This window comes from Phacochoerus africanus, chromosome 2 (genome assembly GCF_016906955.1).
Source record: "Phacochoerus africanus isolate WHEZ1 chromosome 2, ROS_Pafr_v1, whole genome shotgun sequence".
Taxonomy (NCBI): Eukaryota; Metazoa; Chordata; class Mammalia; order Artiodactyla; family Suidae; genus Phacochoerus; species Phacochoerus africanus.
The window spans coordinates 71,148,835-71,164,415 of record NC_062545.1 but is presented as its reverse complement, the minus strand read 5'-3'; the positions used below and the strand labels follow the sequence as shown (position 1 = coordinate 71,164,415).

Here is a 15,581-nt window from a genome sequence, read left to right as displayed (position 1 = left end):
TAACAATATCGCTACTCTTCACAAAGATAGATATTGATATTCCAAATTGCAGTTGATTATAAAAAGAAATATGACTGAAGTTATCAATTATCTATAAATCTTATTTATAGATTTATAAGTTGTCTAAATTGGCAGATAATTATAAATTGTCAAATATTTAGATATGGGGAAAGGGACAATCATAAAATAATCTTCCAATCTGTTGTAACATAACAAACACTTTTTTTACTCATTTGATAGAGTACTCTTTAAAACATCATTTCTAAATGTACCTCACTGATCTACAATGTATTTTATTGAATATATTACTGTTATCAATGTTTATAATATTAGAAAGTGTTATAATCAAATTGTTTTAGAGAAGAATATAAATCGTTTAAATTTCTTATGGACTGTATGTTACAATGCCATAACTTTAGTAACTACTAAAGTTTCAGCTACATAAAATTCAGTGAGAAATACCCAATATTTAGTTCCAAACTGTCTAAAATATCATATTTAAAGTAACAAATTTCCAGTTTAATTAATCAGAAATATCCTTACTTTGTCAGGTTACACTTGGTTTAGAAATAAAAACACAGTACACCATATTTTTAAACAGTAACTTTCAAATTAATCACAAAACCAACAGAACAGCTCAGCTAGGATGTATAAAACTAACTGCAGTAGTTAAGTAGTTTCTGAACAGGAAGATGAATTCAATCAAATTCAAATAATAAGTGTTCCTTGATATCCAAAAGCAACAAAATTTACAATGAAGGACTACCATGTTGAATGCAGGTAACAAAAGAAGTTTTTAACTTCTTATGAAACTGAAGAACTCTGAGATGAGTTAAAAGATAGGTTGAAGATGTCATGCTAAATACTTGTAAGTGGCTTGTCAGTTATATATTTGTTTAAAAAACAATTCTTAGATTTATTGCCTTCATTTGTTGTAAATGGTCTTTTTAAAAAAGAATCACAAATAAGTAAGAGGAAAATACCTGAGTTACATCAATAATCTTTAAAATGAGGAGGGAAGACAATGTCCTAATTATGTACTCAATTCACATTTCGTGTTTAAATTAAATGAGAATATCTTTTTAGAAATACACAAAAAAGATCCTGAAAATGGACCAGCATTTGAAAATCAGGACAGTACTCACTGTCTTTTAAGATAGTTAAAGTCTTACAACACTTTAATTAAATGCCTTAAAAATGTGATTTTATGATTTAAGTAGCTTTAAAGGACTTCACTTGGGATTCCTCCAAACTTATCAACTGGGCAAATCATCCTAAAAATTTGGTAGCTTCAGGAACCAATTTCAAAATATTAAAATGCATAACTCACAAACAAATGAACTACTATATGATCACATTTTTGCACTTACAAGATTTGTCTAAATGTACATCTATATGCGTACACATATATATAGATATAGACTTTTTCAATAGCTCCAAGAATAAGTCATATCCCACAGGTGAAAAATGGTTTCATGCTAATCTATGATAAAAGTAATATGGCTAATAAGTTGGTATTATGAAAAGCCTGTAAACATGAGCATATTAGAATAAATTTGTTTTCATAATTGTGTAACTAATTAATGTTGAAAACACTGAGACAATCTCCTTGCTATATCAACAGAACTGTGTATGATATTTGTTTTCATATATTTAAATATTAGTCATCTCCAAATATTTTTATACCCTATATTGTTAATAAAAATGCTTTAAACTTAACTCTTTTACAATAGTTATTCTTATTTTTTACCTGTTTCTATTATTCTTTGAAATGTTTTCTGAGCAAGGTAATAAAATATATAAAATCTTTGTAATGTAAGCATCTGTATTCTCCAAAAAAATCAAACTATAAATCAGAAATAAAGGGCTTAAGAAGAAAACATCAATACCTGAAAAATAAATAAAGCCTTCAAAGCCAAATTAAAATAAATATTTAAGCCCAAAGAGTAATGGTAGCTAATGCAGTCATTTTGAAATTATTCTCTCTCTTTGAAAAAGAATTCTTATATAAATTATGAAATAAATGAAATATTTGTTAAAAATTTTTGTATAATAGTTGATGGCAAAGTATCCCAACTATATGACCCAATAAGAAAATATCATTACACAAATGAGCTGAAGAGAGGGTAATAAGGAGAATGAGTTCCATCCCTCTGCTGGACAAAGTAAAGTTCAAATGATCATTTTATCTTATCAGTTGAGATAATGACTTTAAAAATAAATGTCAAAATCTGTGTGAAAAAAAAATGATAGCCTCAATGGGCTGTTGAGTAATACTGTCTTCTTCTAAAAAATACCTAATGTTTAATTATCATGTGATTCATTTAAAGTACCATCACATATTTAAGTTCTATTAAAAGATTATAATATTTCAGAAAGTTGCCAGGAACCTTTCCAGGTAATTTAAACATGTTACTCCACAATCTAACTATGGATGCAAATTTTTCAAAAGTTATTAATAACAATCAGTTGAGAGAATTATTAATTATTAGCACTTACAAAAAAACGGTATTCTAATTGATAAAATCACCTGAGTAGAACCCAGACTTACAAATCTGTATTCATTATGTATACTCTTACTTCAACTGAGAGACAAAACTGTGTTTCGCATTGGACACTTAAGAAATTCCTACAAACTTATCCTATTTACAAAATAAATCATCAAAAAATTTAAATATTAAAAAAATTTAAGGAAAAACTCCAAACAGTGAGCTGTGACAAAATTAAAATATATAATATTTAAAGATTTTTGTTGTTTTTAAAAATATTGAAAGTTTTCAATGTTTCAATATTAACATGTCATAATACATCTATTAATTACAAATCCATAAAAATACAAACATTTAAATCTCCAATTAACATCAAGAAGTCCAATGAAGAATGTCATTTTCAACCAAAATGGTCACATACCATCCTCAAACAACAGTCTCACTTCATTTATCAAAAAGTCTGAAGGCAGAGAAAGGACAGCACTTAGGTCTTGGGATTCTTTTTGAGGTGGTGACATTACAGAAAGTAAAAGAAAGTTTGATTGTATTGTTGCTAACAAATTTCAAATAGAATTATGGAACTACAAATGCACAACTATTTTAAAAACACACTCACATATACACTCTTTATTTCATAGTAACTAAATTGTTTTTGATGTGCATTTCTTTGCAGTCAATATTTTTAAAGATTGAAAAATATCCTTGGCATGAATTTTTAAATATTATTTTAAAGAAACTAAATAATTTAGTTTTTATTTCCCCAAATATCCACTATTAAAAACATGCTTCAGAATACTTTTAAAAAATCCAATGACACATGTACTTCTAAACAGTAAAAACCACTATTTGATATATTTAAAATAATACCTAGATATTTAAAATTCCTAATTATCAGTGAAATCTATTCTTTTCCAACAAAATAGCATATAGACATAATGGAGAAAGCCTAATTTACAATTATACACAAAATCTAGTATGCTTTCAAAAATGCTCATACAGTTAAAAAAAAGGCAGCTAAAATAATAATTTTTAAATATCTTTAAAACTTTTGTAAAATGGTCTTCAATTGCAACCTGATTGTGTAAGTGATGCTCACATGATACCTGCACACATCATTTGTGGCCACCAAATTGTTACTTGTGGTTGTTGGCTAAAATCAGTAGGATACTGCCTTCTTCAAAACAATTATTCATAGGACTTAAATGCAATCTAGAAGTTTCAACATAAGACAGAAACCCCTTTACCTAGGTATCAAAGTCAAGAAACAAAAAAACCCAAAGCTACTGATTCTCAATAATTTTCCCTAGGGAGAAAAAAAATAAACTGAGATAATATTTCACAAAACAAATACTGCGACCATCAAAGATGCCTTACAATGACACTTTCCAAATTTAAATTTAAAGATTATTACTGCTCCGGTTTTTTACATCACAAAAATGCTAATATTTGAGTTTTGTTGACTTTTTACATACTTCTTCCCAAGAATGTATCCAGATATATCCTTATGAAGAATACAAATACACATATTTTGAGTTTTTATCATATACATCATTTTAATACTGTTCTACTAGTAAATATATGATGTGTAATAGAAGATTAAAGGAAGTCTAATATGAATAATCAATATTTGTACTCTAGAAAGTGCTCACTATCTACATAAAGAAAACTTTTCCAGCAATACAGCATTTCTTAACCCACTGGATACAGCAATGTTTATCAACATATAACCATTAAATGACTTAAAATTGGGTATCTCATGGTTCTAAACAATAATATCAATTAATAAAATGTCTAATATTTGAATATATTAAAAGGTAAACACAGAAAACCAAATTACAACAAGGTGTGATCAGACAAAGAAGAAAAGGGCTATTTTTTTCATTCATCTATAAAACAAATTTATGAGATTGTAAAGAACAATTTAACAACCTAAAGGAGGTTCAAAGGGGGGAAAGCCAGAGCCTGAGCGAAAACGGATTTGTCAATGATTTTAGTCTTTCAATCCAGGGAGGAAAAAAGCAGAAAACATGGCTTCATACGGCCATGTGAAGTAGGAGGGACAAAATCCAGTAGCCTGTCTGTGGACTTCTATTTATGTATTTAAACCCTGTTTCAATTCACAGATTATGCTGATCCTTCCACATGTAAACAGCCAATAATGATAGCCAGGCCTCAAGGAAAGGAAAACACACACCATACAGCAAGGTCAGGAAGCTACCAAGCACACAGAACAACAGATCAAAACAGAATGGTTTCATATGTTTCTATTGTTTATATACTTAATTTGAAGATGATATTCCTTAGGGAGAAAGGAGGTTGTAAATTATTACCAGGAACATGCAACATACTATCAAACAAGACAGATAATTTTCATGCAAATATACTAAGTATTCCTGCATGTATCTGTGTCAGTCAACCTGAAGTCCTCAGATCCATTCATTCAATGCTTTTTAACTTAGATGACAAGCAAAAATAAACTCTTTGGTCCTAAATCCCTTTTATCCTAGCAAATAATTCACTATAGATAATTTATATTTCTTTAACTTTTTTCGATCAAACAATCAAGCTTGCAAACTGTAAATACATCTTTTTACTATGAAGAGATGAAACAAGAGAGAGGAGTGAAAAGGCGAGAGGTATTAATTTACTTGTTCCTGAGTAAAATTTCAAAAAATAAGAAGCAATGGCATTCTATATGGTATTTAAGCATCTTAAAAAATTACGATACAATATAAGCAATGGTGGAAATTTACTCCAAGTAGCCTACTAGCACATTTTAAACACACATACTAGAGCCGCCTCTGGCCACATGTTTTTTTGAGTTCAGTCTCTTAAAGGGACAGTATCCTTGAACCTATACCCAACAGGGTGCACATTTCCAAAATGTTTGATTACGAAGAATCCTCTCTTGCATTTTTTTCAAACTCACTCTAGGCCAACAATGTTCATCTTTATTTTACTGTGAAATCAAATTATTTTCAATTCGACTCTACAAATGACTACCAGACAGGCAGAGATGAAACGGGAAGCTATTGATAAGAAATGTCTAAAATAAGAGGATCTATAGATTTCTTTTAACGGCAAATTGGTTGTTTTTCTTTTTTTTTAATTTAAATGACCACTGTTTCTACATTCATTTCGCACTCATTCCCCAGGCACAGGCCACAGAATGTACTGTAACCAATAATACCGGAAGCTACACCAGGGCAATTTCGCTGTCGAATGAAGAGGGGAACTTGCTTAGTAAAAATCAGCCAACACCCAGCAGTGAAATTTCAAAGATTTTCTGCTTAAGAAAAGACATCCTGTAATAAACCCATGAACACGCCCTAAAAACTGGATTCACCCCTGACTGTAAGGGAGATTTTGAAAGGCACATTATTTTAAGTCCATTGACAAAACGACCGACCAACTCCTTCTGGAAAAAGGTGAAAAAGGGGAGGAAAAAAAAAGTTTTGGCTTACTTGGTGTACAAATACATCGACTGGAATATCCAAGGGGCTTCCCTCTCGGCTTATCATGGAGATGAATCCAAATCCCATTCGCACGTTGAACCATTTACAGTGGCCAGTTCCGTGCAAAACCTGGGATTCCTCCTCTGCCTGCTCCGGCAGCTTCCCGGGCTCTTCTCCACCACCTTTGCTTGCCCCGCCTGGGTAGAACAGGACAAAAAAGTCAGTTAGTAGTCCCAAATTGTTCATTGAAAGAGGGGAAAAAAACTGCTTGGGAGTGGGGGTGGAGGGTGGAAATAAAAATTAAAAAAAAAAAACAACGCTAGTATATGGTTGATTCCTTTTTTTATTCTGCAGAAAAATATTTAAAATGAAAGGGTTAAAAGGAAAGCGGGGGAGGGGGGAGCCACACTGTTCTATCGATCACAACTTCCACGTTTCTGTACATACGTGTACTTTTTCATTTAACTCCGTTTTTCAGCCACATATTACAGTACAGCATGCGATACTTTACTTGCATATTGCTGCTGTAACACTGATCCCATTTACAAAGAGAAATTTTCAGCGAAACGGATTCTTTTCTGGCGGGCACGAGGAGGAAAGAGAAATAGTGAAGATGGTTAGAACTAGTTAATGCACAAGCGGCAGCAGTGAATGCAGGGTTATTTGCAATGTGCGTTCCCCTCCCCCCCATAACTTTCAATTAAAGTTAGGGTGGAATGGGGGAGGGGGCAGGTGTATAAAAGTTTTCTTGGGCTCGCTAACAGAAACTGCGCTTAATCACACTCAAACAATTCAAACAATAGCCCCCTGAAAGCTTTTCAAGTTGTGAATCAGTGTGGGCGGTACAAAACATTTTTGGAGATCTATAACAATAGGTTGCAGAAAGCCCCCTTGCGCGGTGGGGGGTGGGGGTATTGCTCAGTATTGGGGTAAAAGGGGAAGGGGGGACGGGCAAAGAGGGTGGGAGAGGGGGAGGAGAGAGAAAGGAAGAGAGAAAATCACAGTAAAACAATAGAAAAGAAAATTAACCTTCGGCCATGTTGCCCCACGGGCCCTCTGCTCCAAACTCGTGAGATGAAAACTTTCCCTTTGGAACGGAGTGATCTTCTGCATCAATCTAACATCTTGATTTTGTGCGATCACAAATTTTGCTCGCATGGTCTAATGTGCTTTCCCTCTTTTGATTTTTTTCTCTTCTCTCTCCAGTTTCTGGCCCCCTGAGCACACGTGACTTTGTCAATTACATGCTTTCTTGCTACTAATTTCACCTCGGATCCTTAAGGGGCTGGCAAGAGGAAGAGATAACCAATCGCCATTTCATCTACGCTGACATCAAAATAATTTATGAATGAACAAGAAAAACTCAAACATGTTATCTTAAAGACAATTTGGGACGCTTCTTTACGATAAATCAGAATGCCGATTTCGTGCTTTTGCTTAAACACAATGGAGGGTCCTTGTGAATCGTCGATTTAGAAAAAACGGCAGTCATGTATGTGCACACGCGTGCCTTACGCACAAGGCTGTCTAAATAATCTTTTAGGGGAAAAAGCCATTTAAATAAAGCAACCGATGTTATGCTCTTTTTCCCATAAGAACTCAGCTGCTTCATAACAGTAAACCTGCTTGGGGCACAAATTTCATATTTAATTCAATTCTTAGAGGAAAATATATAATTAACGAAAGATCTAATTAAATCTAATTACATACCCATGAAACTTTGGATAGTGGTAACCTACACCTCCAATAAGATAAATGCACACAATTACCTAATTGTGCCTGGAAATTTTTTTCAAATTTAAAATAAAATCCTACTGGAAAAATCGGTATCACCTTCATGTAGTCAAATTGTGTTTAGGTTTACCATTTTGAAAATTTTGTAGGAGGTTGGTAAGGAATTGTACTTCACAGGTTTCTCCGCCATCTCTTTCCGGGGGAGGAGATGTGATTAATGACTTCCTAAATAACAGCCCGGTTTTCCAGCCTAACATAGAGTGAACCTCAATCAGTGGCGATTGTTCCCCAAGAGCAAGGCGACATAGGGCAGGGAGGGGGAGGGGAGCGCCAGGCAGGGGAGGTGAAGAGGAGCCGCCAGCACAGGCGGCTGCAAAGCCAGAGAAAGAGGTGGGGGAGAAACAGCGGGCTCGGGCAGGGGGAGGGGGGTGAAAAAGGGGCAAGTGGGAGAAAAAAGGTAAATTCATATCGTATTAACTCTAACCTGACATTTAAAAAGTCCACTACCAGTAGAAAGAAGAGTTGGATAAACGAAAATTTAATAACGGATTAGGCTCCTACCTTCCCTTGCCGGCCAGCCCTGTTTCAAAATGCTTACCGTTTACCTTTCAAATTGGTTCAAACGATTGTTGATTACTAGATGCTGACACCAATAATGCCTCCCTCATCGACTACTACAGCAAATATTATAGATTAACTAGAAATTCTTGATTTCCTTTAGAATATAAAATAACGCACGCCTTTGAAACATTAAAACGCACCACTACTCTTCCCCCCACCCCACCCCCCATTTTCTTAAACAAGCAGTTTACGGAGAAACTGTACAGATACCACTTCCCTTCGGCAAAGCTACCGAGTTGACCCTCCCCCACCATGCCCGCAACCCCCCTCCCCGTCTCTCCAAACACACTCCTAACTCTAACATTGTTTCATACAAACTAAAACGGATTCCAAATCAAAAAGCTTTTGAAACCCACATAATGCACCTATTTACACCTCCTCCCCATTTTAAACAGATATAAATTTATATTAATTAGTTCAGACCTGAAATAAATGGTTGTACATAAATAAAATGGTATTTTCAGCTGTTTGTGGTAGAAGGCAAAGGGACTGATGAATTTGAAAACATTTTTCGTTTATTTCCTTTGTTGTTGGCTCAAGAAAGGGGGCAAAGCTTTCTCATTTTATTTACTGGGGGGGGGGGCAATAGATAACCATGTGCCAGCTGGTTGGGAGGAAAGAAAAAGGTGTAAAAATCCAAATGATTTTGCAAGAGTCCCAAAAGCTTGAAGCGCTCAAAAAAAAAAAAAAAAAAAAAAGCTATTTGCTAACAAAACATTTACTAGATATTACTTTAATAGCAGAAATCAACTGATTACACTGACCTATAATGAAATAACTTTATGTTCCAGGTTAAATATTTTGAATAACACAAAATAGAAAAACTAGTTTAAGTTGGGTGTTTTTTTTTTTTTTTAATTTTAAATGAAAGATTTACTTTTATAAAAGTCAACATCTGGTGACAGAAAAATAATCTGAAAAAGCATTCATGCAAATTTAGGGGAAATGCCAGTATTTATGCAAAATTATCATAAAATTCACAGACCAGTATAATTTAGTTTTGTCACTAACATATTTATGATAAACAATATTTTATCTGTAAGTTTGCTTTTAATTAGAAAAGTCTAGTCATCATAAAATCAGAAATGTGTAGGTAGATTCTGAATCCTTGTTTGCTAAATTTGAGGAAATTCAAACCTATAAATACACTGATGAAAGGTGTGAAATACCACAAGTGAACCACACTGGATGGTATGGTTATGAGATTCAGTCTTGCCTGATTGGGGGCCTCCAGTATTAGTGGAATTAAGGTAGGGTTCACTGGACTGGTCACTGGTGTCAGAGGTTATCGACTCATTCATTTCCTGAGAGGGACATCGGCCTTTCAAGTCCTGTAGAAAGCTTTTTCCAACTGGGAACTTTGAGAAAATCCTCTAACATTCATTCACAAAGAATTTAAGGCAAATTCATTTACATACCTGGGGGTGGGAGATGGGGAGGGTAAAAGAAAGAAGAGAAAGGAAAAGGAGAGGGCAGAATGAAGAGAGGCAGGAAAGAGAATTGGGGGGGGGAGAAGAAAGTAGACACAGTGACACAGAAAATATCAGAACCCATTTCAGGGACATGGCACTTTCTTTTAAATAGATTCATCTTTTCTGCGCCCCCCCCCCCCAATCTTTTGAGCCTAAGATCCTTTTATAAAACTAACCATAATCTCTTTAAGCTCATAGAGTGCTTCTTTCACCTAAAATGTCCCATGAATCTCCTAGAACGCTTTCCAATTTGTCACCTTCCTGAAGTCTTCTGGTTTTAATTTTTTTCTCATTTCCTACTTGTTTTTAGGGCCAGAAAGACCTGTGCTTTACTCAAAACTCATGTTTTATACTTGTGGAAGCCAAATGTTTCAGTAGCTTGATTTATCCTACTTCTTTCAAAATGTCTTTAAAATGAGTACAAGTAGCTACAAAGAATCCTCAGTGCACTCGGGGTGAAAAAAAATCAAGGAAATAACCTATCCTACGGCCATTGATTATCGCAATCTAAGACTTCTACGTTTTAAAAACGAAGTACACGTTTTCTTTTCTTCTTTTTTTAAAACTCCAACCGTTCAATGCAAGGAACCAAAAGAGGTACCAGAGCCCACCGCCGTCGTTTTCAACTATAAGCCATGAGTGACTTCTATTAAAGCAGAAACAATGCTTCGGTTTTTCTTAAAACTAGGAGGAGGGGCTGCGGTACTGTGGCGAGCGACTCCACCCGCGCCATCCTCCCGGCAAATAAGGCTGGGGTCTGCGGCCCCCACACTGCCCTCGCAGCCGCGGAGCTTCACGCGCAGCTCGCGCCCCAGGGTGGCTGAGACCCCCAGGTCAGCGGATCTGCCCTTTCCCTCCACCGACCGCCCCCTGCACTTCCTCTCCCCTTTCTCTCTCCAGTCACCTTTCCCTTATTCACCACAGCACCACCTCCTCTCTAGAAGTCGCGGATGATGATGTCTCACTAATTAGGGGACTTTCACATGTCATTTTGTCCCCCCAAAATGAACACCAAACAAAAGAAACCTTTGCCTTCATTTCACCATGATGAAGACAACACTTGGCACAATCTACTTTTACTGCATTTCCAGACATATATCATTTATAATCTGATCCCTCTCATCTGTGAGATGTCAAAGTCTCCGCAGTCAGAAAAGTCAAGTCTGGAGGAGGGCGGGGTGGGGGACGGGACCAGGAGAACCCGAGAAAAATTACCACACACACCCCCACTCCCCCACCAGGCCATGCCTAAAATGGAGCTGTCTTCAGACAGACCCCTGGCGCCATCCTTTCGGGAAGCCACGGAAACGTCGCCCTGCGCCTTTGGGAGATCAGGAAAAGCCCTCGGCGGGGAAGGGGGTGGGGGGCGGCCGGGGGCGATTTTGGGGAACCAGCTCTTTGGCCGCGGCTTGAGGTTTCCCGCCCAAAAGCTGCGGACCTGCACGTCGGGCAAACTGTTGCAGGTCTCACAACTGCGTTTCAGAAAACTACTGGTAAATAACTTTCATGAAATTATTAAAATACGGAGTCGACGAAAGGAGTACTCGGCCGGGTACTTTGGTCTTATAGTAGAGGCACTTTAGAATATGGGGGCTATTTGTTTTTGTTTCCAAGGAGCAAAATTCCGTTCACATTTAATTTCTTTATCTGGAATCTAAATGCTCTGGCTTAATTGTTTCAATTTCAGAATTTTTACAAAGCTGTAAAAATCTCTTAAAATTTTTCCTTAAATATCTTAACACATTTCTCCAGGTATAAAGTTACGAAAATACAGGAACCGATTAGCATAAATTTTAAGTTTGCCAAATTATCTTTATATTTCAAAAAACAAGCATTTGCAAATATTTTCTGCTTTTTGGTCCATTATGTTTCATCAAGTGAAGTACTTAGTGCAACAAAATTAATTCAGAAAATGGGCATTATTTTAACACTATTTTGTAGAATTTTTTTAATTGAATAGCAAAAAATCATATTCTATTAACATACTTCTTCAATTAAAATTAAAAATAAAAATTTATTATTATTCCTCCCAAATAGGTTCTGAACTGTGCTCAATAAATACTTTCCAAGTGATTTTAACTATAATAGCAACAGGATAGAGAAATCAGTTAGTAATAGGCACCATATTACTTTGCCCAGAATAGCAAAAAAGAAAGCTTATTTTATTTGAAAAAATGAATCCATGTTTTTCACCTATAGTACTTGAACATGTATACCTCATAATTTAAAGATCTTTTTGCAATAAATATTGAGTCTACAGAAATGACACCAATAAATATAAACATACAATTCTGCCCCCTCTCTCAAAGGAATGAATGAAAGTTTATTCTGTAAAAGTTAATCTCATCAAAACAAACAACTGAAGAGTGTGGACTGTTTCTCAGATATTTCTTTTAATATTTTTACTTAGAGTTTATTTGGGGGAAAAGGACAGGTACATGGACAATGGGAAGGGAAAAAACAGTACAGGAGTAAAAGATGAGACAAATGAGAAGAAATCTTCAGGCTTTAAAGATGTCTGTATGGGAGGCAAACCTGTGGAGAAAAAGCATCCAGCTAGAAATTGGAGGCCAGAGTTCTGGTCCCACTTAGTGACCTTGTGATCTTGGATCATTAAGCTTCTTTGGGCCTCAGTCTCCTCATCTGCAAAGTGAGGAAACTGGAGCAGTTGATGTTCAAGTCTTTGGCATAAATGTAATATCTGGCAATAACCTTTCTTTTGGTGAAAGTGGAACTTCTCCCAGGCCAACTCTTTTTTAATCACAAGGAAACACAGGCATGAAACTTTATTGCAGTCACTTAACACATTGGTGTTAACATTATCCCAAAAGAGAAAAGGGCCTCTGGACTGCTTCCAGTTTGCCCCCAAAGGAAAACCACAATCAATGGTATGGGGAAACTAGTTGGTAAATTAAAATATTTTAGCAACTTTTCAGAATCTTCTTTTTATGATACTCTTTGGAGCATAATCTCTTGGGTCAAAAGATTCACTTTAGAAAAAAGTGCTTGTCAAAAGGCAATGCAGAACAGTGGTTTCCTCATTAAAACTTTTGATCCCTACTGCTTTCCTCTTGCCACCTACAATCCAGTATTTGATCAGAATAATAGAATAACATCTTTTCACTTGCTCATAAACTCTGTCATCTCACAGCTCTTAAGTGTGTTCTGAAAGTAGTATTAGTCAAGAGCAGAGACAAGACATTAAATTCAACAGAGCAAAAGCCAGAGTAATACATTACCAAATAAAATGATTATTAAAAAAAGTGTTGTCGGTTTTCAGTTAATTTCAATAAAACAAGAAAATATTTATACATCAAATGCCTAGGTTTTACAGTACACCTAAATAAAGTTTGGGGTTTTTTTGCCACACCACAGCATGCAGAAGTTTCCAGGCCAGGGATCAAACCTGAGCCACAGCAGTGACAAGCCACAGCAGTGACAATGTCAGCTCCTTAACCCATTGAGCCACCAGAGAACTCCTGGATATATATTTTAAAAGTGTAGGTTTAAGATATTGAAAGTTTATATGACTCATTTTTGTAATATAATGAGGAACAAATTTGATACATGCTCATGAAAAGCAAAATAAATGGAGCTTCCCTAGATTAGGAGAATTCTTCAATTCCTGAATAAAATGTCTAAAATATTGTGCTATTTATGTTATGGTCAATTATTTTGAAAAGAGTAGCAAGTCTCTATCTTTAAATTAATTAAACAGATGTGTGTGAATGCCCATTTTCCTTTGGGATTTATGAAAATGAACAAGTCACAAATACTTTAGATTCAGCTCCATAAACATTTAAATATCTATTATGTATTTTGCCTGAGTTATGGATAAGGGAACCACAAAATCCAGTACTGCTAAAATCAGGAAGAAAAGGAGTAAGCAGTTAATGAGAAGATTTCATCCATGCAATTCTTGTGGGACTATCAGTTCATAGATTGTTATCTGGAGTATTTATCTTGCCAAAGTAGAGAATTCCTGAGGGCTGTCAAGTTTTCTCTTATGCCCCCAGTCAGCTTTTTAAATAAGTATTAGTTAAGTAAAATATTTCATTGGGGGAAAAAAAAAAAAGACTAACCTGGGGCTGATGAAACCTGGTTGAATGACCTCATTGTCTTCTGAAGAACCTAAAATCAGAGAGCTCAAGTCAGTACTACATTAATTGCTCATTTAATTGCCTCTTCTTCAGCTTAATGGCTCATTAGAAAGCAGTAAAATGCTTAGGTTTTGACTCTGTGAAGTGACCTGTAAACTTTTTTTTTACAATTTAAGACTCACCTAGCAAAATTTGATAACCAGTTGGCATAAACTTGCCTTTCATTCCATTAAGGGATAGTAGTTTTAAAAACATTCTAAACAAAACCAATGGAATGTACTCAAAGATTCAGATCTCAAGAACAATGCATTTTTATTTTTTAATATTTCATTTTACCCTGTATTTCAAAAATCTCATTTTTTTTTAACCAGAGTTAAAAATAAACCTAACCTACAATATTTTGTTCCTTGATGAACTTATTTGACTATTCTCTTCAGGTATCTTTTAGAAGATAAATCATGAGAATCTTATTGTGATAATATACCACATAATACTGGCCTATTACATTCAAATATTTTTTGAGAAAAAAGTTTAATAGTAACACATTTAATCCTTCAGTATATTTTATAAAAAAATATCTAATATGCTTTAACCCAGTTTTTAAAAAGCAAAAAACCCTCCTTCAAAAAATAATAAACAAGTACCAATTTTTATACTGTATCTACTGGCAGATGGCACAACACAATAAAACTTGCAATAAAGAGGTCACCCGGTAATGAAGTATAGTGATTGGAAGAGGAACTCCTGATGACCACTGAATTATTATTTTTCTCCTCAGGTCAGAATTATTAAGGCTTGGGAAATAGATTGGTTTGAACATGCATCCATTCATCTGCTACCCAGGGTTATCTTTCCTCCCTTTACTAAGTTTTATTCACCATACCTACTATATAAACTCACAAAAAATATACACCCTTATATGTAAATTCTTTAAGGTGCAATCCAATTTCCTTCTCAAAATGAAAGGGAGGCTTCCTCAAGTGCAGAGTTCTACTGAATGTTGACCCAAGATTCTTCTTACAAAGGATGACAATCCCACTGAGTAAGATTTGAAAAGAATAGAGGAAGAATGTGAACAAAAGGCACGTGAACGTCTGTATATTAAATCCTTCAGTTATCCTGTGTTTACAATCAAAAGACAGAAGATAATGACAGACTCTAATGTTAACAAAATTCATTATTAAAACTTATTCAAATACTTTTCCTTTACACTAAGCTTATATTAAGTTTCACACATTTGGTTTATGTGAGGGTATATTTAAATATTACACATAAATTTCAGCAAAACCTAGCTCATGTTTTTCTAATAGCCCACAGCTCAGGCTTACTCATTTTATTTCCAAAAAAAGTTCAAAACAATATATTCTAAACATGTGAAAGAAATATGGAATGTGTTTGCAAATTTTTTTAAATAATTCAGATGATAAAATATTATAAATAATAGGTTTAATAAAGTGAAAGTCATATGGTGTGATAAGAAAGTTAGTTAAATAACATTAACTTTAGGAGCTCTATCTGTGAGCTTTTGGGGTTTAAAGAAAGCCAGTCAATTTGAATGATAAAGATGTTCAGATTTTTCACTATCCAAACTTACACGTGATATTTTTGGTTATTGGTGGATTTAATATTATCATCCTTTTCAGTAAGAAAAGTAAGATGGAAATATTTCACAGATATTAATATATTTCGCTGATGTTAAGTAATGACTTA

General features: G+C 34.7%; 1 protein-coding gene across 4 annotated transcripts in view; it reads right to left on the bottom strand.

Moving 5' to 3' along the window:
• The window catches only part of LIN28B (lin-28 homolog B), a 133,140-nt gene extending 119,246 nt beyond the window's left edge, over positions 1 to 13,894 (bottom strand). Inside the window, exons 1-2 of one of the 4 annotated variants that reach the window (XM_047769362.1) lie at positions 13,854 to 13,894; positions 5,954 to 6,141 (exon numbers count right to left, since the gene is read on the bottom strand). In XM_047769362.1, coding sequence (XP_047625318.1) covers positions 5,954 to 6,141; positions 13,854 to 13,887 — 222 coding nt within the window. In that variant the 5' untranslated portion in view covers positions 13,888 to 13,894. Of the gene's footprint in view, positions 1 to 5,953; positions 6,191 to 6,455; positions 6,506 to 6,973; positions 8,391 to 13,853 lie in introns of those variants that run through there. The other 3 variants (XM_047769364.1, XM_047769363.1, XM_047769360.1) reach the window with 3 other exon arrangements.
• Positions 13,895 to 15,581: the final 1,687 nt, after the last annotated feature.